The sequence below is a fragment of the Cricetulus griseus genome (assembly GCF_003668045.3).
Source record: "Cricetulus griseus strain 17A/GY chromosome 1 unlocalized genomic scaffold, alternate assembly CriGri-PICRH-1.0 chr1_1, whole genome shotgun sequence".
In the NCBI taxonomy this organism is placed as follows: domain Eukaryota; kingdom Metazoa; phylum Chordata; class Mammalia; order Rodentia; family Cricetidae; genus Cricetulus; species Cricetulus griseus.
The window spans coordinates 20,973,148-20,995,095 of NW_023276807.1; the positions used below are offsets into that span (position 1 = coordinate 20,973,148).

The 21,948-nt window shown below is 37.3% G+C and overlaps 1 protein-coding gene across 1 annotated transcript in view; it reads left to right on the plus strand.

Moving 5' to 3' along the window:
- The window catches only part of Adgrb3 (adhesion G protein-coupled receptor B3), a 697,729-nt gene that overhangs the window by 339,147 nt on the left and 336,634 nt on the right, over nt 1-21,948 (plus strand). Inside the window, exons 10-11 of the mRNA XM_027392824.2 lie at nt 2,000-2,068; nt 6,203-6,311. Of these exons, the coding sequence (XP_027248625.2) occupies nt 2,000-2,068; nt 6,203-6,311 (178 nt within the window). The remainder of the gene's footprint in view (nt 1-1,999; nt 2,069-6,202; nt 6,312-21,948) is intronic.

Sequence of the window (21,948 nt, forward strand, 5' to 3'; positions counted from 1 at the left end):
GGGTTAGCAATTCATGTTTATATGTTTGTCCTTTCGTTCTTTAAAAAAAGAGAGAGAACTCTGAATTAATTATTTTCATCAAGGAATTGTGTGTGTGTGTATGTGTGTGTGTGTGTGTGTGTGTGTGTGTGTGTGTGTGTGTGCAGTGACCTTCATGGATAGCAAGAAGTCACTGACCCACTGTCAGGAAAACATGCTTTGTGAAGTGTTTTCCAGAAATCAGTGTTTTCCAGAGACACATTTGCACACATTGCTTCCCTCTTTCTCTTAGTGTCTCTTGTTAGCAGCAGAATACATTTTGTATGATAGCTGGAGGGGTGAAGATGCAGACCAAGGTCATGGACCTCAACATAGCCATCTTGCATGCACAGGGATGAAACCTGCAGCATTTGCCTCATTAGCTCCCTGTCCCCTACTGAGTTAACCAGCCATAGGCAATTGGAGAACTCTGAAGGTTAATTCTTTCTGCCCATAGGTAGAGTTACAGCTCAATGGACTAAGCCCTTCAAATGTTAACACTCCAAGCAAGAAATTTTAAGTGGTAAAAGTGGCAGGTAGTACAGAGAGGTTAAATGAATTGAAAATGAGTTTAAAGCAGACTTACTACTTCCCCTTGCCCCCCAAGAGTTGCATAAAATAGTCTAAAACTTTTACAGAGATTATAACTTGAAACATGTTTCAACCATGTGATTGCCAGGAACTATTAAAATAAATAGCACAAATAGGGCAATTAAATATAGATGCTAACAGCTTCCAACCACAAAAGAGGAAATGAAGCAGCCTTGTTTTCCATCTAAAAACACCCAGGTGACATTATTTGGAATGAGTGCAAATGCTTGTTTTGAAAAGCTGTATATAGAAAAGACAAACAAAAACTGACAAATTAATATTATGTCTGCCCACAGGGGAGTCCTGTCCTAAGCTAGTGAGTCAGTGTGCTGCAATGTGCCTGTTTGATTACCTACACACCAGTTAAATAAGATACAACTAAGGACACAACCAGGCAACCACCATCTGGGTATCATGCCTCTACTAGACACTGTGTAGGTCTCAGGTCACCCTTCAACAGGCACCTGGATCTCTTCTCCAGACACCTGTATCTTGATGGCACAGCATACAGTGAGAAGCCAGACAAGTCATTCTGGTGACATCTCACAGAGGAAATCATCAGTGGTAGAACAGAGTTGAATGCTATAGTCAGTGTGCTCATGGTGAATGAAAAATGAACCTCTGAGTGAGCTTGTCTGCTTGGAAAGAGAAAACCAGACAGTCATTTGCATAATTACAGATGAAGATAAAACTAGTAAGTCTTTGTCCATTAGCACTGAGGATACTGGTAAGGATTTGGAACTGTAAAAAAGTACATGATACATGATGACCCATTCAAAAAAGCCAGAGATAAAAAACGAGTCATTCAAAAATTACTCAGAATTATTATACATTGTTACATTTTCTCTTTTCCAGAAATCTTGATCAGTTCTTCACTCTTTTCTTCCCAGTTCTTCACTCGGGAAGCAAATATACAATAACCAAAAGTCCAGAGAAAGATTTTCAGTTGAGGGGCCTGTCTAGTTAGCCTTGCCCAGTGTCATAGCGTCACTACACTGATATTGGAAACAAGGAAATAGCAGCCATGGTTTAAAGTTCACAAGATATCTTGTGGTAGACCAATACAAGCAACTTCTTTAGGGAAGGCATAAAAACATTTGGGGGCAATAGTTATATAATGACATTACAGAATACAATATAAGCGACAATGAGACAAATTATTTTGAAGGAAAAGTGTTTTACCTATTCTGGTTGCTTCTGGGATTCAGATATGAAACTGTGTAGCATCCTTAGAATTATGGTGCTGAAAGCCTCCTTTAAGATCAAGAATGTGTCAGGATGTAAAGAAATGTTGCAAATATTTATATGATGTAACTATTCCAAATAGGTGTTGTTGCAAAGTACATCCTCATGTATCAATACTAAACTTTTTATCTAATTTAATTTACAGAACTTCTTTCAGATAGTTAGCAACCTTCTAGATGAAGAAAACAAGGAGAAATGGGAAGATGCACAGCAGGTAAGGTTGAGGTTATTTATGATGAAGCTGGCTAGATACAGTTTTTACAATACATGAAATGTTTGATTCTCCAAGAGTACAAAAGGATTTTGGAAATCATTCTAAATGACAAAACAGTAATTTTACAGAAATCAAGTCAACTTTTAAAATATCAGCCCATGGGAGGAATTCTGTGTGAACACACAGAAAAATGCATGTTGAGCTAATCTATAACTTCAGAAACCAATATATGACATATTTGTACTTCAGCAATAGACTTCTTTCTGGTTTGTAGACAATGGGAAAACAAGACAATCTAATAGCATACAACTCAATAGAAGTGTTGTGCTATTAACTAATGGAAAAACCAATTACAAAGAATTCATGCTTCATGGAATCTTCCTATAGTATACAGATGTAAATACTCAGAAAAGAGTTGTGAACATAAACTCCCTTGCCTAAGCATGTTCAAACTTTCCTTTCTGCCACGGTGTATCAATTATCAAGCTCCCGCTCCTGTAGTGACTTAGGTCCTGTGAAATTGCCTTGTCCTGTCATCCTATCCTAACTCTAAAACCTTTCTCCTAAAACAGGAAAGGTACTTTCTAGGTGACCACAGGGGAAGCATAGATTTTAAATTACCATGGGAATTTAGTGTAAGTGAGCATGGAACTTTCTTTAAGTTTTTTATTTGACTCTAGAAAAAAACAAAAAACAAAAAACAAAAAACAAGATCAAGGCTTTCTTGAAAAAGAGAACTTTTACTGATGTTCAGATAAACCATCTAGTCCCTTTCTCTTTTATAATCACAGTTGAAGCTTCCGAAGTGAAGCATGCCCTTTATTCCAGTTATGATAGGATAGCCACAAATGGCACAGCATGACAAGCATCGCTAGCAGGTACCAACTCTGTGCTTCTGCCCAATGCAAGAGGGAGAAAAAATATATTACCTTTTAGTTTTAAACCTTGGTCTATCTTTTCCTTCTCCTTTGGATTATATACTTGTCCTTGGCCTTCATCTAGAGGGCAGTATTGTTCCCTAACTGTAAAGAAGTGAAAAGAAGTGGTGTCTTCACCCAGAATACAGCTGTTGTAGCAGAGCATATCTTTCTAGAAAGCTAGAGACTATTAATTATGGATATATTTAGAATGAATGTATGATACTCTATTTAAAACAAGCCTGCAATTCATCACATGGTGTCTTTAGCAGGAGGTCACAACTTGAGCAAATAATGAATGGTATCAGGCATTCTCATCAATGGAAAAATCAGGAATCCATAATCTGTTTAGTTGTGATTTGAGATTGGTTCTGTTCTCATTTGTAAAATGTATTTTTCAATTGGAATGATTCTTAATGATGTTTTTTAAATGACTGTTTGAAAATTTTAAAAGCAGCTGTTTTGTAGCCTTTACTGAAAAAAAATGGTTATAATTACAGCCATGTGGTAAGCATGTGTGGCCCAAAAGGTGACTTCTTTAAAATAAAGGGGTTTAAAGTCTACCAGAAATAATCTTTCTGATCCCTCTTTATCTCTGAGAATAGACATAACAAAAATAACGTTGAAAATAGATCTTTATGTGAATTTAGAAAACGAAATGTGTAACTCTGATATCAGAATCTTGCAAACAGGATATACATTTCTAAAAAACACAGACACCTGGAACCCCCTGGTTATCTATCAACCCCAGTTAAAAAACAATCCAACTGTACTTAGATAAAGACCCCTTCCTGAAAATATAGCCTCTTGAAGTGAAAGAAGAATGTACATTATAACAACATACCACACCCACACAGGTACACACACACAACACACACACACACACACACACACACACACACACACGTACACAGACACTGTGGCAGGTGTTGGCAGTGAAGTTAAGTCATGTAATTTTTTTTTCTAAACTTCATATTAGAAACTTCTGTCTCATGTCCCTGCCTCAGGAGAGTACAAATTGCATCTAATTAACCAAATCCAGCCAATGTCTATTATGTAAACAACATTGTTCATCACCTACTACCAATTGCTGCTCTGCAACAAGGAGAGAAGGGACTTGTATCACTAGAGTTCCCATAATATGAAATGTATAAAATACTTATGATTAGATCCTTATCAAAAAAGCTGACCAGCCCCTGTTCTATAATATTTGATGGCTTTTGAAAAATAATAATTAAAAACAAGACCCTCTGCCAACATGAAAATGCATTCAACAAAGATGGAAGAGAATGGCAAGCTTAGTGCTGAACAAGCAGGAAGTTAGAGGTCACACATACTACAAGCAGCCATAGAGACTGGAGCTCCTGCACCCTTTAGAGAGCCATAAGGTACAGCACCACATGTCTCTTCAAGCTACAGAGTAACTGGCCCTGCGGTAGGGACCTTCACATGCCTTTTGTCATACATATATCATTATAAAATCCCTTGGAAATTGGGCCATCTATCTTCTTGTTAATTGGCTTTCTCCAAAGGAAAATAGCTTCAGATAGCCTGTCAAATAGAGACAGTTTTGAAACTTGAAGGCCAAGTTCATGTGGCCATTGATTTAGGCCCCCATAATCTCAAAAGACACTGCAGGCCAGAAAAACCATCTTCCTTGATGCCTTCATTTCAAAGAGGAAATTACTGTATCTTTAAGATGGCAGGAAGCCTTTTCAGTTTAAAAAGACTTACAAATATTTTAAAGAGACTGAATGAGCCTTGCCATACTAGTTTTCTAAAGTAAATACTTTAAGAAAAATGAAAGTAAGGGAGATGGAGATGCTGTTTCTGAGAGCGAAAATTAAGCCTCTTGTTCTTAATTTGCATTCATCCCTATACCAAACAATACTCACAAACAGGCCTTATACAGGAAAGTAAACAGGGTACAATTGAATCAGGAAGCTTTAGAGCCCATAGGAACTTCATTCATTCCTGTCTAATGGGAATTAAGACTTTTCAGAATTCCCATTTAATGAATTGATCTCTTAAAATGTTCTGATATTGAATATTGCAGTTTTCTGTGGAATATGTGTATGTGTAGGTAGATACATGAATTTTGTGTACATGTAGTGTTGATTTTTAGATGAAACAGCCATAGCCCTCTGTGAACTACACATATAGACTTACAGTCTGCCCTGTTGATCCCCTTTCTTTCTAGTCAATTCCCTTACCTCTCTTGCCACGTGGTATGGAGCCAACCAGGTATTTTCCTCTCCCACTCTGGCATCTACAAAATAAAGTAACTGAAACTCAAGCAGTGATGCAAATGCTTGCACGTGATACGATGCATCTATGTTCTTGTGTCTTTGTTGTTGCAAAGGTTATGAGCATTTGGCAGAGTATGGTATCTTTGAGAAAACAGATACTTTTCTGCATACCATTGTGTTGGCTAACACACTCAAAGCTTATAAGTAAACTGATTTGCTGGTAGGTAGATGCATAGGTAACAAGATAGATAAATAGAAAATGCAGGTCCAGAAATAGATGAGAGAATGGGTAGATCCTGCCTCCATTACTAGCAGACTTGCATAATGCCCTCAGCTACATTGTTAGCCTACTTGAGATTCTATTTTTTGCCTACAATAAGGATAACACTCTCTATGGGTTTGTTTCTCTCATGTATACATGTAAATTATTTATATTATAGCTATGATTACAATCCTATACTTATTGCTAATGTTGGCCCTACAATTACTTGTGCAATTACTATAAGTAAGTGTTTCTGACAAGGTATTGACTATACAATAGATTTGCTATTTTTAAATATCTTTATGATAGCAGTAATACTTGTATTTTTCTTCTCTTGTTCTTCATATAGATATTAATCTAAAAATGCTAGGTCTGGTTTCATTGTTTTACTATTTAAGTCAGGGAGTTATGAAAAATAAAATTATGTTATTTGTGTGTAGACAATCTAATAGACATTTTAAATTTTCTTGAGCTTTTAGAGTGATTAATTAGTGTATCATGTCACTTCCAAAGCTCTTGCTGTGTGACACCTGGTATCAGAATCAACTATTAATTTAAAAGCTAATGGATGATTCCAGCTGCAGACATTTCAGCAAATAAAGCAGAGTTCATTTGTGATTTTTATTATGCAGAATGTCTTACTTTCTAGTTCTGTATTACACTTTATGGACTTTTCATCAAGTCTAACTTGCACTTATTTTTCTAGATTTACCCAGGCTCAATAGAGTTAATGCAGGTGATAGAAGATTTTATACACATTGTTGGAATGGGGATGATGGACTTTCAAAATTCATACCTAATGACTGGAAATGTAGGTAAGAAGTAGGAGTATTCCTCAAAATTTTACTGAAATTAAATGCCAGAATTTACACCACACGTTTTCAAGTGTAATCTTTACGTTCCTGTTTTTAGACATATGTGAATGAGTACATTGTGGAAATTTAATGGCTGTGTTTTGTTTAGAACAGGCCCCGTGAACCTTAAGTGTGTATGTCTGTTTAAATACATACTTTTACATGATTTTCCTTAGGGAGAGATAAGAAAACATCTGTTCACCCAAGGTAGGGTGCTAACTGCAGAACAAAACAATATTATTTTACCAAAATCCAATTTGTGGAATGAAAGTGTTTCCTAGATCTGTGTCTAAGAGTCTGCATAAGGGATTACTTAAAAAAATCCTGGGTAATACGAAGGCTGCTGCATCACTGAGTGACCTACCCCTGCATAGATGACAACTTAGGATAGCAGCTCGCCTAGAGCTTCCTATCCAAACTGTAGGCAATTCCATCCAAAAGTCTCCTATCTCTCCCCAATTGTTTGCTTAATGAACATAACCTGAAGGGCCTCTTGAATCTTGTTGCTTCCTCAGCTTCCTGAGTATTATAACTGTTATATTAGCTACCTCAATCTTATAATCTCCCTTCTTCCCTCACTTCTCACCCCTCCTTTACCCTCCCTCTTCTCTCCTCTCTCCATGAAGGCAAGTTTTAATGTAACACAAATGCCTACTTAAAATTTCTTCCCCTGGCTCTTATATTGTTTCTATCCCCTCCTCCATGATGCTCTCTGAATCTACCACACTTTGAGGTCCTTATAATTATTTGAACAATAGAAACAATTTTGCATTTGGGTTATTTGGATATCTAATCCTTTTTCCCCATTTTGAGTAAGCATGAAACCACTAGGCCACAATAATCATTTATTGTCAGCATCTTAGATAGCTGATTGTCTGTAGTAACCACCACCAACTGGAAAGAGTAAGTTTCCTTCCAAAGGCAATGGGTTTCTGTATCAGTTCCAACCTTATTTCCCCATGCCATAAAAGGAAATAGCAATAAGAACTTGCAATGTAACTCTGCTATGCAACCAACATTCATCTCAATAGCTTTTACGGCTTATGGGGCTTCAGGGGAGGCAAGATACTGCTAGGAGTGAGATCTTCCCTCAGTAACCCCATGGCTCCTGTGAGTAGCATTTTCCAACAACACAGTGTGTCTTTTTTCAGACTCTTCAGCTTTTGTCTTTACTGTTATTCTCAGCTGTTCCAAATTTGTAAAACACTCACAGGTTGGCATTATATAATAAAATGATTTATAGAGTGCGGGCAGGTTCTCAGATTGACCACTGTCATTTTAAACAAATGTCAATGGGCTTGGGGATTTGGAAGGGAGAAGGTAAAAAAAGAAATTCTAGATCCAATGAAGCATCACTTATACTGACTGTTTTATCAGAAGAGCAACGTTAGACACAGTGGTGTAGATGAGGACACCATTCCATCTAAGCCTCCCTGATTCACAGTCACTTTCTACTAACAACCCCTCAGCTGTATCATTCTGGAGCACAACTGTGTTGCTGTGACTTATCTTTCCACTCACGAGGGTCATGGCAGGGCTGGGTCATACTGCTTGGCATACTCGGGACTAAGTGGGAGAAAAGCTATGATCTAGCTTGTTCCTCCCACAGCTGGACCTGTATCCATGAGTCTGAAAGACTCCAGGCATTTCACCATGGCTGTAAACTGTCCATCAACTACATTGGCAGCTAAAATGTCCCTTTCAAACATCCACCTTAAATTTATTTTCTACAAGGGGACTCCAGCTCAATAGAAATCTTGTAATATTTACTTTTAAGTAACTTTGATAGGACCTATTGTCTGTTTTTCCTTTTATACCTTTATATTTTTTTCATCTATTCCTCAGTGCTTTGGTGCCTTAGAAACTCAGTTAATATGCCAGTCTAAATCTTGCAGGTATTCTAGAGACTCCTCTACCTTACATAAAGTTCAGTCCCCATCATGGTATTTAGCAAAGCCAATGAAGTACCATGAGAGCCTTAAGGGCCCTGATGAATTAATTTCTTTATTTTTCTAAGACCACATTTCTATCAGGCCCAGTGAGCTGGGCATCAAACACCCCCTGTCAAATGCACATTTTCCTCGCTAATGTTTTCCTGTTATCATCTCATCCCTAGTACTCTTGGTGACCTAAGATAGCAATAGCTAACTGTCCCTGATGGCTTTTATGAGCCTGTCTGTCAGGGACTAATTTCCTCCATACTGCCATTGATTATTCAGCCTTTGTTTCAGGGAGGCATGAGTAGTTAGTTGAATTATTCAGTTTCTCTACTCCATGGCACTCAGACAGATCCCATCTGCATCTAAGTCCCACAATCACATGAGCCAAACTTTAAAAACATCCATTTCTTGTTCAAATGCCTTTCACAATCCAAAAAATTACCATGGCTTCCTAAACTAGACTATTAGTAAGGCCCAGCTCTGACCATTAGATCATGAATTTTCCCTTTCTGTATCAAAGGTCAGACTTAAGAGATATTGTCTATCACTTTTATCTCCATCTCTATCTGGGTCTTTCCAAGGTTCTATGTTTAGGGATCCCACAAAGGACTCTTTAGCACAGAGATAACTTGTACTTCTTAACCCTTATAGATAGCTGACTGTAGGAAACAGCGAGCCACCACTTCCATCTCATTCTCTGGTTTCTCTATTCTTCTTTCTGAATAGAGACTAGTGCAGAAACAGTATCTCCATGTGTGCTTCCTGTCACGTGGGAATCACTAGGCTCAGTACAGGTTAAATAGGGTTTATTCAGAGAGATTATACTAGCACAAGAAGCTGCTACAGGCCTCAGCTCCAAGGATCCTCCAAAGCTGTTTCCTGAGACCCAGCCATGCACTTATGCACCACAGGTGCATAGTTAGATCTCTCTCTCTACAGTTTCCCATCTGCTCTTTCTTCCTTGTGTACATAAGTCCTTTCTAGGCAGAAATGTGAACCTACATTACAGATGTCTTCTATCACCCAGAGAAAGGGCTGTGTGATTGCCACCGCAACCTGCTGATAATCCCATCTCCTATATGGTATCTCCAGGGATGACAATATATTTTCTAGTTTATAGGCCATTTGGAGGACATCCCTGTCACCCAGTGAAAAGCACAATACCACATAGAACAAGATAACCACCACACCATGGGATCTGCCCATCTCGGGCTGCACTACTTTCAGGTACCTTAGTATATGCCAGTTGAATACAAAACCATGGCAAGAGGCACGTAACAGTCAACTAAAGCAAGAACATAAACACATGAGGAAAGGTAGCCATTTTGGAATTGTCCCTGAACATTTCAGTCTCAGGTACTTTATCACCTGGCTTAGGAGGCATGCAACTGTTGCTCTTCCCAAAGACATCTTTGGTTCTGTGATTCCTTGTTCAGACTGCACTTGTGTTGTGCAGCTTTTCCTGCAGACACGTGGACAAGTGTCTGTTGAACTGAGATAGGGTGCCAATGATGGGCTTAAAAACTGTTGCACAGAGGTACAGCTTGGTGAACCAGTATGTTTACTGGGAGTGATGATATATTATTTTGATCTAATAAAGCTTGCCTGGAGATCAGAATGCAACGCTAGCCACAGCCATAGAGGCCAGGCAGTGGAGGCATACACCTTTAACCCCAGAATTCAGGAGATAGAGACAGATGTATCTCTATGACTGCAAGGCCACCCAGGGTTACATGAGAGTAAATCAGTCTAAAAGGGAAACAGAGCTCACACCTTTAATCCCAGCACTAGAGAGGTATATAAGACAGGAGTAGGGTCTCAGACCTGACATTCAGTCTCAGGGCAAATAGTCCCTAGCCACATTGAGGATAGGCTCTCCCCAGCCTTGGTAGAGGTAAGAGCTCTCTGGTGGCTTGGCTGCTTTGCTTCTCTGATCTTCAGCTTGAACCTCAATATCTGTCTCTAGGTTTATATTATTCATGCTGCAACTGGGCTTACTTACAAGAATGGGGGTAAGCAATTATTTGGTTATTTAGAGGATCATCAAAGGCAGCTGTATTACTGAGAACCCTACCACATTTGATTAAAACTCATGAAAGGTATATTCCTGGAACTATACAAAAACAGCAGGTGCCTCCAAGGAAGAACTTGCCTTCCTGCAGCAAATGTCTATGGCATATATAACCTTGTACAGAGATGTTTAAGAATTGTAGCCTTCAATATCCTGAGTCTTTAAAGTCTTTGAACTTCTTTAGCCTTGTAAGTTTCATTGTCTTCCTGAGTTTTATAATAGTCCCTCTTCCACCCAGGAGTGAATATTTTAGTATAATTGAAGCAGACAGCACACACTTATATGGATATCACACACAAACACACACACACACACACACACACACACACACACACACACACACACACACAGAGAGAGAGAGAGAGAGAGAGAGAGAGAGAGAGAGAGAGAGAGAGAGATTCTTCCTGCTGCATGCACTTGTATTACTGTCCATAGGCCTACAGTGTGTTTTTGTCCATTTTCCTGTAAAGACTAATGTATGCTTATTTTTACATTTACTAAGTGTCCTTTGTTATCTATCAAATATGATTTAGAATATTATATATCAGTGATTTTGAGAAAAAACGAAGCTTCATTATCATCTACTCATTGTTCATAGGCTATTGAATTTCTTTCACACTAATTATTCTGAACATGTGTTAGATTCATATGGAACACTTCAGAATATAGGACACATTGATATGCTACTGTGGTAGTTTTCTGAAACACCTTCCAGGACACAATGGAAACAAGGGATTGCTCAGATCCCTGTAGTGGATTCTAAAATGATAAACACACACACACACACACACACACACACACACACACACACACACACACACAAAGCCAAAACAAGAAAAAACATATTTAGTTGCTGATACTGTAGCATTGCATGAGATTCTGTAGAGGAACCAAACCCACACACGATGTTTTCTACTTAGCCAAGAGTAATCATATTATGCAAATGTCATATTTCTTTTTGCAGATGAGAATTATAAAGAATAAAGAAATTGTCTTAATTATTACAGAAATTGATTTCATGAAGATTTACACTTATTATTTGCTTAAAGCTTCCTGTCTTAATTTTACTGTGATTCAGAAAGATTTTATTTTATTAGCCATGCTACAATTATCTTCATATAGAAACAATGGAGCTCTGGGTGAATCGGGGCTATTATTATCACTAATCTCAACACTTGTATGAGGTGTTTGAGGCCTGTCTGTTTGATATAAGGAAGTTTAAAAAATAAAATTCCCAACACTATTACTGACTGGCCACTGAAAGGAGATCTTAGGTATCCCTGATTTGCCTCCAGACACTTCTTAAAACCTTAGCATAGCTTAGTGGTTGGAACTGGGAGCTATTCTGTACAAATAGGAATTTCATAAGGTTTATCTACTTGCATCAAATTGCTTAATGTGGACAATTGTTGAATGTACTGGAATGATGTGCTCATGTTGAATCACTAATGTAGTAAATGATTCCTAAGAGCTACCTTTTGAGAATGATAGTCTTTATTTAATTTTTATTTATTCTTCTCTCACACAATATACCCTAACCAGAGCTTCCACTTCCTCCCCTCCCCCCACTCCCATCTCCACCCCATCTCCTACAGAAAAGAGCAGCCCCCCCCCCCAGGGACATCAACCAACCATAGCACACGTTACAATATGATTAGGCACAAACCCTCACAGCAAGGCTGGGCAACACAACACACAGTAGGAGGAAAAGGATCCCAGAGCAGGCAAAGGAATTAGAGACATGCCCAATCACTGTCAGAAGTCCTCCCCAAACGCTAATCCAACAGTTATAACATATGCAGAGGACCTAGAGTAGACTCATGCAGCTTCATGATTGCAGCTTCAATCTTTGTGAGTCCCACACCCCACGAGTTTTGCTTTGTTGATTCTGCAGGCTGTGCTCTCCCAATACCCTCCAGCCCTCTGGCTCCCACAATTCCTCTTCCTCTTCTGATAGTTTTAAGATTGAGGATAATAAGTTATGCTTAAAATCATGACTTTAATTCATCAAGATAAGAAGGTCTATGGTCCAATTCCCCAATTGGTGGGGAAATATCCAGTATATATCTTGCAATGGTTTTCTTCAAAAATAATTCAGTAAAAAATTTCAACACATCTTTAATTAAAAAGTACCTCCGTGTAGACCACTTTCGGGCAAATGAAGATTTACCCATTGCTAAAACATATGAATAGAAGAATGTAAGGAGAATGTCCAAGTATAGTCAGTTTTCTGAAGGATAGATACTATCAAGAAATTTTAATATGGCATTTGGAAAAATATTCTACAGAAAAGAGTTAAGCCAAATAAAATAAACTAAATTTCCAATCTCTCCACCCCAGGAAATCTTAAATGTCAACTCAACACTCATTTCAGACGTGAATTTCACAGTCTCTTCATGTAGCATATGTCATTGACTCACCTTTAAGACTAACATATTCATTTATTTTTGCTATGGACCACTTCACAAATTTGCATGTCATTCTTGTTTGGGGGCCATGATAATCTCTACATCATTCAAATTTCAACTATGTGTTGTCAAAGTGTTCACAAGACTAGTCCATTTGTTTTTAATTTTAGACATAGAACTAAACATCCATTCATGGAACTGAATCCAGAGGTCAGTGATATGTTAATTGTTGTTAGCCAATGGATTGTGTTCAATTACAAACTAAACAAAACAAAAGTATTACTAAGCGAGGCCTTTTATTGCTGCCATTAATACAAATGAGTTGATTCAGACATTGTGATACTCACCTGCCATCCATCCCAGAAGTCAGAGTCCGAAGCAGGAGAATTGTGAATTCTAGTTCAGCATTAACTCAGAGCAAGACAATGACCCCACAATTTAAAAGGTAAACAGAGTCTTAGCCAGCAAGCAAATGTGGTTAGAGAGTAAATAATAATTGCATAGATAAGAGGAGAGATGGTTCAGGAATGCCAGCTGCTTTCCTAGAGGACCTGGGTTTAATCCCAGCACCTACATGGTGGTTCACAACTGTCTGTAATGCCAATCCTAGGGGATCTAATGACCTTGTCTGGCTTCCGTGGGTGCCAGGTGTGCCTGTATGCAGAGATGTAAATGAACACAAAGCACCCATACACAAGAAATCTTTTAAAAATCATATAAATAAATAAACAATTACCATGCTTTGCACTTGCCACATAAAACAAATGCTAGAAATAATGCTATTTAAATGTTAAGAAGTATTTCTGGAGAAGGAAGCATTTGATCATTTATGCTAGATTTTAAAGGTTTGCTTTTTTTTTTTTCTAATATACCACTCAAGATGAAAGTAAGTATTAGCAAGCAGATGGTTGCATTAACCACATCTTTTTTTTTTTTCCAAAGATGATCAAGTGATGCCAGGCTAGCTTTAAGAATATTTATTTCTTTATTTGTAACTCCAGCTTTAGAGGATCAATGCCCTCTTCTGGCCTATATGGGAATCTGCATGGTGCATGTGAATTGATAACACTGCTCTGGTGTGAAGGATGTTATAGCAGAAAATAGAGTTACAGCTATTGGGAAAGACTGCAAACATGATTAGTATCAATGGAACTAAAAGGCTCTTAACTGCAATCAATGCATGACATAGTGAGGAATTGAATTAGTAATAGTATGAATAAAACCTAAACATGGGCATGAATTTCAGGTTCTCCCTGAGGTGAGAACTGATTGGATTCTACAACTGGTAGTGCTGGGTGGGAGAGAAGGGGGGAACTGAGATTATTTGAAACTATCTCTCACAGACTGATATTTAGAAAAGGGGCAATCCCCAAATGGTAACCAAAAATGAGATCTTGGATTTTAGTACAGAAATCAAATCAATAAACATAGATAGTGAGCAACTGCATTCAACCATTATTCAATGGTTGATTCTGTGTCCATGTTTTCACTGATCAAGACAGCAGTGTGATAAAAAAAAGAAGGGAAAGTGAGGTGATGCCTTCTCTGAAAATAATCAGGGCAGATGTCAGAGGATGGATGCTTAGAGGTAGTTTGACAAGAATCCTCCAAATAAGAAAACAGTCAGTGTCAAATAATTCACAGAAGAAAGAACATTTTATAATAATACATCTATTAATATCTAACTTCTAATAAAGTTTAGAGTGTTTGAACTTTTTTAGAGTATGTAATTAGTGATGGAATCACATGAACATTCTAAGGAAAATTACAGACACAGGGAATGGGCCTTAAATTTCCATACCCCAGGTGGCTTCATTGTAGTCTTTTTTAACTCTTTGGGGGCCCACCATCCAGATCCCAAATAAATACAGGAAAACCTTTTCTTACTTATGAATGCCTGGCTGTAGCTTGACTTGTTTCTAGCCAGCTTTTGTAACTCAAATTATCCCATTTCTCTTTAACTACATTTGCTCTCTGTACTTTTACCTTTCTTTATTTCATATGTCTTCCTTCTTACACTGTGGCTGGCTGTGTGGCTGGCCCATGGAATCTTACTTTCCTTCTTTTATTCTCCCTCCTCACTTTTCCTCTCTCTATCTTCTATATTTCTCCTTCCATTTATTATCTCTGCATGTCAGCCCTCCCTTTTTCTCTCTCCTGCCTAGTTCTTAGCTGTTGAGCTCTTTCTTAGACCAATCAGGTATTTTGGGCAGGCAAAGTAACACAGCTAGCTTCACAGAGTTAAACAAATGCAACATAAAAGAATGCAATACATTTTTGTATCATTAAACAATATTCCAGAGCATAAACAAATGTAACACTTCTCAAACTAAAATTCCACAACACTTCAGTGGTCATATCCTTAAGACTTTGATTCAGTTGTCTGCATGGATTTACGGATTTACTTTGCACAGATGCATGCTGCTACACCCACGTACTGCTGTATCACAACTGTTCTTAGGAATTATTCAATGTTGACAGTATCAGACAAACAGGGAATGTTTTTTAGCTGATAATATCTTCAAATACCGTATGTTAGAATTTTCAACTGTAAAGAATTCCAAGTGTTCTTCCTGAAATACAAGATTCCTTAAAATATAGCTCCATTTCTTCTCCAGCACACCAATAAAGCAGATGTCTCAGATACACTAAAGTGAATATATTTTTCTTTGTGAAGCTAAGTATCACAATTTATTCTTGATTTCAAAATCTGGACTACTGGGCTTCTCTGAATGAGCATTCATACTGTATCTTTTCTGAAATTGAATCTGAATAAAGACCTACATTTTCAACTTCTCTTTTCCCCTCCACAATGGCTTTTAAGCAACAAAACATTTATGTAATTTCTAACATTCACTATGAACTTCAATAACAACTTTTGTATCATGCCTTGGTCTTCAGCTGAGAAGCAACAACATTTCTATCACAGTCTGTAGCTGTGGGCAAGGCCTGGCTTCTCCTTCAAAACTCATTTTCCTCCTCTCACTGCTTAGCTTTGTGCTTCACACATCCCCATCTCTTGCTTAGCTTCATTTCTTAAAAACAAGACACATGTTGACACCAAGCCCCCAAAATAGAGAAATTTGCATCTATTTTTTTTTTATTTTTATTACTGACGTCAGTTTGGTTAGCTAGACTAGGTGGTAAATGTGTAAGGTTCTCCCCCACTGTCTAGCCTTCCACAAGTCTTGCTAGACACCTGGAAAAAAATGAGAACTTTTCCTTAAGTCGGAAAGAAAAAACATCAAGTATGAGTTTCCTTATATAGTACCATCATCGTGCAGCTCCTCTGAAGAAAACAGTAGAAGTCTTTTGATGATAACTCTTGGAATGATATGCAATGCTATGAGTTCTTTGTTTCTTTTTTGTTAAAAAAGAATTGTCACACAATACTGACTGATCCACTTATTCCAAATATCTGGTGGTAGAAAGTGTGGGTATGATAATGCAAAAAGTCATTTCAACTTTTCTGGGCACAAGTGGTACAAACAACTAGGGGCTTATGGATGGCCTCTTGTGCACCTAGCCAAGATCCCCAATTTAAAGTGTGTCCCAGGGCCAGTACAGTTGGTTGGTAATGATTCACATATTTAGTTCACTTTATATTGTATCAGTCTCTCATTAACTACATGTCATGTTCTGTTTTCCATTCTAAGGCTTTGTCAGTGAATGAATTTGACAAAACTCTTGCTCTTGTGGAATTGTGAAATTTCTGTTTCATATTAATGAGACACATGTCAAACAAATATCACCCAATATGCTCAATGGGTATAATTGCTGTGAAGAGAAATAAAGCAATCTGCCAGGTTTGGAGATACAGAGTCAAGACAGGGATTCCATTGCGTGAAGGTCAGGAAAGGCCTCTGATCAGTGATGTCTGAAATGGCAGAAAGACCTTGAGAACTTTAACTGTCGTGGCATATATAGACAGAACACTTCAAATAGAACAAAAGCAGTGTGTAAATACAATGATGCACACATATGCTTAACACTGAAGTAAAGGGAGAATTCCGGGAATGTTGAGGTGGCTGAAGTGTGACCATGAAAGAAAGGCTGTCAAAGAGGTGACCAGAAAGGAGATTTGGAAGGCTTTCAACTGAAGACATGGAAAATAAGACAGAAAGAAAAAAAGACCGCAGATTTGATCAGAAAAATGGCATAATCTGATCTGTCTTTTAGTGTATTATTGTGACTACAAAGTGGAAAACAATAAGCTACATGGGATGCAAGTGATGTAGCTGAGAGCAGTGAGAAGATGCAGGGGCTTGAGTTAGGTGATGCTGGGAATGGTAAGAAGTTATGACAGTTGGTCTGGCAGAATTTACTAACAGTATAGATGGATTGTGAATGAAAGAAGAAGTTTTCACCTGGGCAGGGTGCTGTAGCCAGGGTCATAGTTATTGTGAATGCTGATGCAGGAAGATCTCATGACCCTGGGTATTCAAGATTATCTCAGGAAAAGCAAGAGACACACTGTAAACATTCAGGGACCTTGTCCTTTAGCATGTCTAGGACAGTTTAAGTTAGATATCTATCATGTAAGTATTCAAGTGTCTCTGAAGTTTAGAGTCCTGTGTGTAAGTGTGTCTGTGTGTCTGTCTCTGTGTGTGTATGTGTGTGTTCAGTTTCCTCATTTACATACTAGTCCTTACTTCTACTGTCTATGCTAATTTCACTTGTCTTCTCAGGGAAACTGATCAATTTTATCCATGAAAACCATCACCACCTTACCATCATTCCATCATCTGAATCCTTGAGCAAGCGCCAGAATGAAAATAGTTATTAAAATACTTTTATAAAAGTGTGCTTCAGATTAAGCTGCCAGTTAAACAATGAAATAAGCCATGTTTTCCTTATGTTTCCAGTTTAAATGAGCCATGTTTTTCAGGAAGTGTTGGCATATCTTATGATATGTAATAGAAAAACTCCTAAAAATCAGACATGCCCAACTATGAGCTAGTCCACTGTGTTTTGTTTAAGGAAAATCTTTTAAAAATTAAAATATATACAAGTTTTTTGTGACTAAAGGACAGTTTTGAAAGCATTTTATCCCTACAGATTAAAAAATATTATATTCAACAGTACTGTTGTCACAATTAGAATCCTAGACCTTAATGTGGATACACTCCAATTATCACGTTGCAGTATCAGTAGGCTTCTAATCTCTTCTAAGTAAATCAGGGTGAAAGGTAGTTCCATAAACATCCATGTTTGCCTAACCTGTCTTATGCACTTACATTCAAGAACACAATTATTCATCAAAACATTATTCAGTAATACTTTTGTCATTGAAGAGCTTTGAAGTATCTTATAGGCATTCTCTTATTTTAAATAACCTGAATCTCTCATGCTTTTTATGTTATCCTGACAGTATCCCGCCTTCTATTCTGAACAACTGCACTGCTTTGACTATCATATATAGTCACTTCTAAATATGTATTTAATAAGTTTTGCTCCCTTTCCCTCATTTGTCTTGCCAGTAAGAAATAATAGAATGTTTTGGGATTTCTTTATTGGATACCCTAGGGCCTCCTCATTTGAGTACACATCTTAATGACAATGTACAAAGCATCAGATAGAAACTGCCGGTCCACAAATATATTTTCATTGTCTCATTTGGGTTCAGTGGCTAGAAAACATTTCTATTTTGTCCTCATTCCTTATGCTTTTACAACAAAAGATGGGGACCAATACTAGTGCCCAGGTATCTATGATGTCATTTGTCTTGACAGCCTTGTGAGTGTGGAGGACACTCATGTAGTTTGTCCTGTATCAACGATTGGCCTTCAGGAAGAAGGAGTTTTCCTTTTGCATCTCGGTAATTAAAAATTAAAGATTTGTTTCATTATTTTTATTCAGCCAATCACCCTCTAACCCACTTCTGTTATATTAAGGACTTTATCATGTGAGTCTTGAGAAACTTACACATTTGTTCTGCTTTTCTATGCCAGTGTTAAATTATTCCAGATCATTTGTTTCCTTTTGTAATAACAGTCTTCATAAATACTTATTCCATTAAGAAAACTGTTTTGCCTAATTATACATATTAAAGGATAACTGAATTAACCTTGTTATAAATATTTTATAACATATCTCAGCCAAGGAAATATTATGAACATGTTACTCATACAGTCTTTATTTCTACACTTTCCATCCAGCAGAGAATGTTGCTATAGGGACATTTTTGTCTCTACTACATATTATTTGTTTCATATTTGTTTATTCCTTAATTTTATTTTATAAATGTTATTAGTAAAAATCTTGCAATTAAAGTAAGCACCATACACTAAAATTAACAAGATTCAAAATCTATACATCTCAATGAACTTCGGTACTGTTAGAATAGTCATTTTGAAGCTATGGAGCTTCACTTTGGCCTTGTACTTTCACTATTGAATATATTTTTATGCATTTGTCCATACTGAGATAAACCTTTTAATCTCTAAAAATTTAAGGACACACAAACTCACAAACCACAGTTTACAACATTAGCAATAGAAAATGCATAATAATTTGTAAGACCTTTGAGAAAAACATAGGGGAAAAAGTGGAATCGTTCACATTTCCTACCAAGGGCATGCATGCCTATGAGGAAAAAATGGGCAGTCTGTAGGAGGCAATGCATGTAGCAGGGGAGGTGGAGTTTGTATTTAAGTGTTCAGTGTAGTTATCATCTAATAGAGAACCAAACCCTCAAAATTAAATTTTTGATGGAATATAGGAGAATTCTTGCATTTCTCAGGTATTGACACATATACCTAGTCATAATTTTTTGATTCAGTTTCTTTTGTATCTGCAATGAAGTTGTTGATGAATTTTAAACATCTGGTGATCTATGAAGAGATACTGTGCAGGGCTGAGTATTTGCTTTGCTCCTCAGTTCAGGAGATCTGTTAGGCTCTTCAGCCAGAGACATGCTTTTTGACATGGGAATGAGCAGCAGGGCCATCTGGGACATGAAATTGCCTTTTGTTTCCATGGAGAAGTTCTAGCTTTTCCCATGCTGGGTTCTTTCTTTTTGTTCAAGATAAAGTCCTTTCCAATCTGCTAGACTCACACTTGTGAGTATAAATGGAAAGATAAACTCTAAAGCTTCCTGAAAGCAAGACTTGAGTTTTTAACATGTTCTGGTCTCTTCTGGTTTGTGCAATATTGTAAGGATGTAGAATTAGTAAAAGTGTCATATTGTATCCTTCTTTGCAATTTAGCTCTTCAACTAAAAGGATGCAACTGTCTGTGCCACTAGGAAACTAATCCCATTTCAGCTGTTTCTATGGCAATAATTGCTTATCTCTATGACAATAGTGGTCTAGCTCTGTAATAATAACCATGTAAAAACAGAGACAAAGAGTCCCTCTTAACAATTTATTTTCATTTCTTTTTCTATTTTATGGTCTTTTCTGCTTTCAAAAGCCTGGCTTTATTTGTCTATACCAAGAAATCTGTGCTGACTTTGCCCTCTTCACCTTCACCAAAGTTCCCTTTACTCAGTGTGAGTCTTTGACCTGAATCTGCAGTCTTAAAAAAATAGTCTCAGAATAGAAATGAACACTCTTCCATCCATAAAGGTGAGGGGATGCCTTCTGTATGTTTTCAAAGATGCTGACGAGGAATGAGGGCACACTCCTGTAATCTCTGAACCCCATGTTTTGAGGCAAGATGATTGGGAACACAACACCAGCCTGGTTTATATAACAAGACCATTCCTGATAAAATTAAAGTAAATTAATAAAACAAAATGTACTGTCTTCATAGCTTGGTATGTGAATAACAACATTCCATGACTAACAGACCTTTCTGTAAGTCACTTCATCACTAAAGTTCTCCAATGCTCCTCTCAAAATAAAATATATTCCCTGAGGGGTTACTGCTATGATTCTATGTTACATATATTTGGTATCTGGCAAGTAATGGGGCCTTAATTTTGTAATACATGAACAGGTGTAATTATGGGTTCTACTACTGACAGGATATGTAACTATGGTAACATTATTCCATTCTCTCTTACCATAGTCCATTCCCCTAGGAAACTTTAATGCTACTACTAAAATTTGCTACCTTGTATAATGAAAAAAAATCTAAACATTATGCTTGGCACACACTTTACAATGAGGAAAAAGATGCTATACTCCTAGGCCAATATTATAACTAAACAAAACAATGTGCTGTGTATTTTAGAAGGAACATATGCCACAATTGCCTTCTGGGGTATAATGACAATAAACACACATAAGGACTTCAAGAGCAATTGCTATTTTACAGAGGGACTATTCTTCTCCATGCATTTATTTGTGATGAGTCAAATTGCATCTCCATTGAATGATTTTTAGAATTTAGAATTCAGAAATGATTTAGTGTCCCTGATTCTTAAGGTTTCATGTATAGTTAAAACTGCTGTAGAGCTTTGGTGACCTATAGAAATTTTCTCCTATATGGAGGCCAAGCCCTGCTTGGCTTCAGAGACAGGATGAGTTCCAGTACTTTCTAGGAGGTGTACAACAACAACCAAAATTTTCTGTTTGAAGAGTTTTAACTTTAGATTGTGAATCATTTTCATAGTGCTCATAAAGTTTCTCTGCAAATCCTGTGCCAGTCTTACAAGGACAGTAACTTTGCTGTTGTTATTCAAAGATGCATTCCCAGAACCCATAACTGCTTTGTATAGAATCTGTGTTCATTTAGTATTTGCTGAATACAAGTTCTCCATGTTGATCTATTACATTCTCATGCTGGAAAACTTATGCCTGTCTATATGCCAATAGTTAGTTCTGACATGAGGGCATCTAATTTATATTTTCATATAGCATAGAGTATTAATTTTATTAATAATTTTAGTTACTAAAATAATTTCATTATTAACAGTTAATTAATATAAAGCTCTATGTCTGAAATATCATCAATCTCCAGACCAGGTCTTGTAACTTCCAAGATCATATTAAGCCTAGTACCCCACCTAAATGCTCTGCACTCTGAATATGGTATTAGTATTAACATAATAATTATTACTATTAATACTGTCATCATTGTTACCCTGGGATGTCATAATTGTTCTTATCGCTCACGTTTCTGCTATTCAGAATGCCCTTGCTTCTTTTTATCTCTGTGTGGTTCCAATGCCTTTGGAATGTAATTGGTCTTTACCAGGCCCTGGGCCCACACAGGCAGTTTCTTTCTCCTTT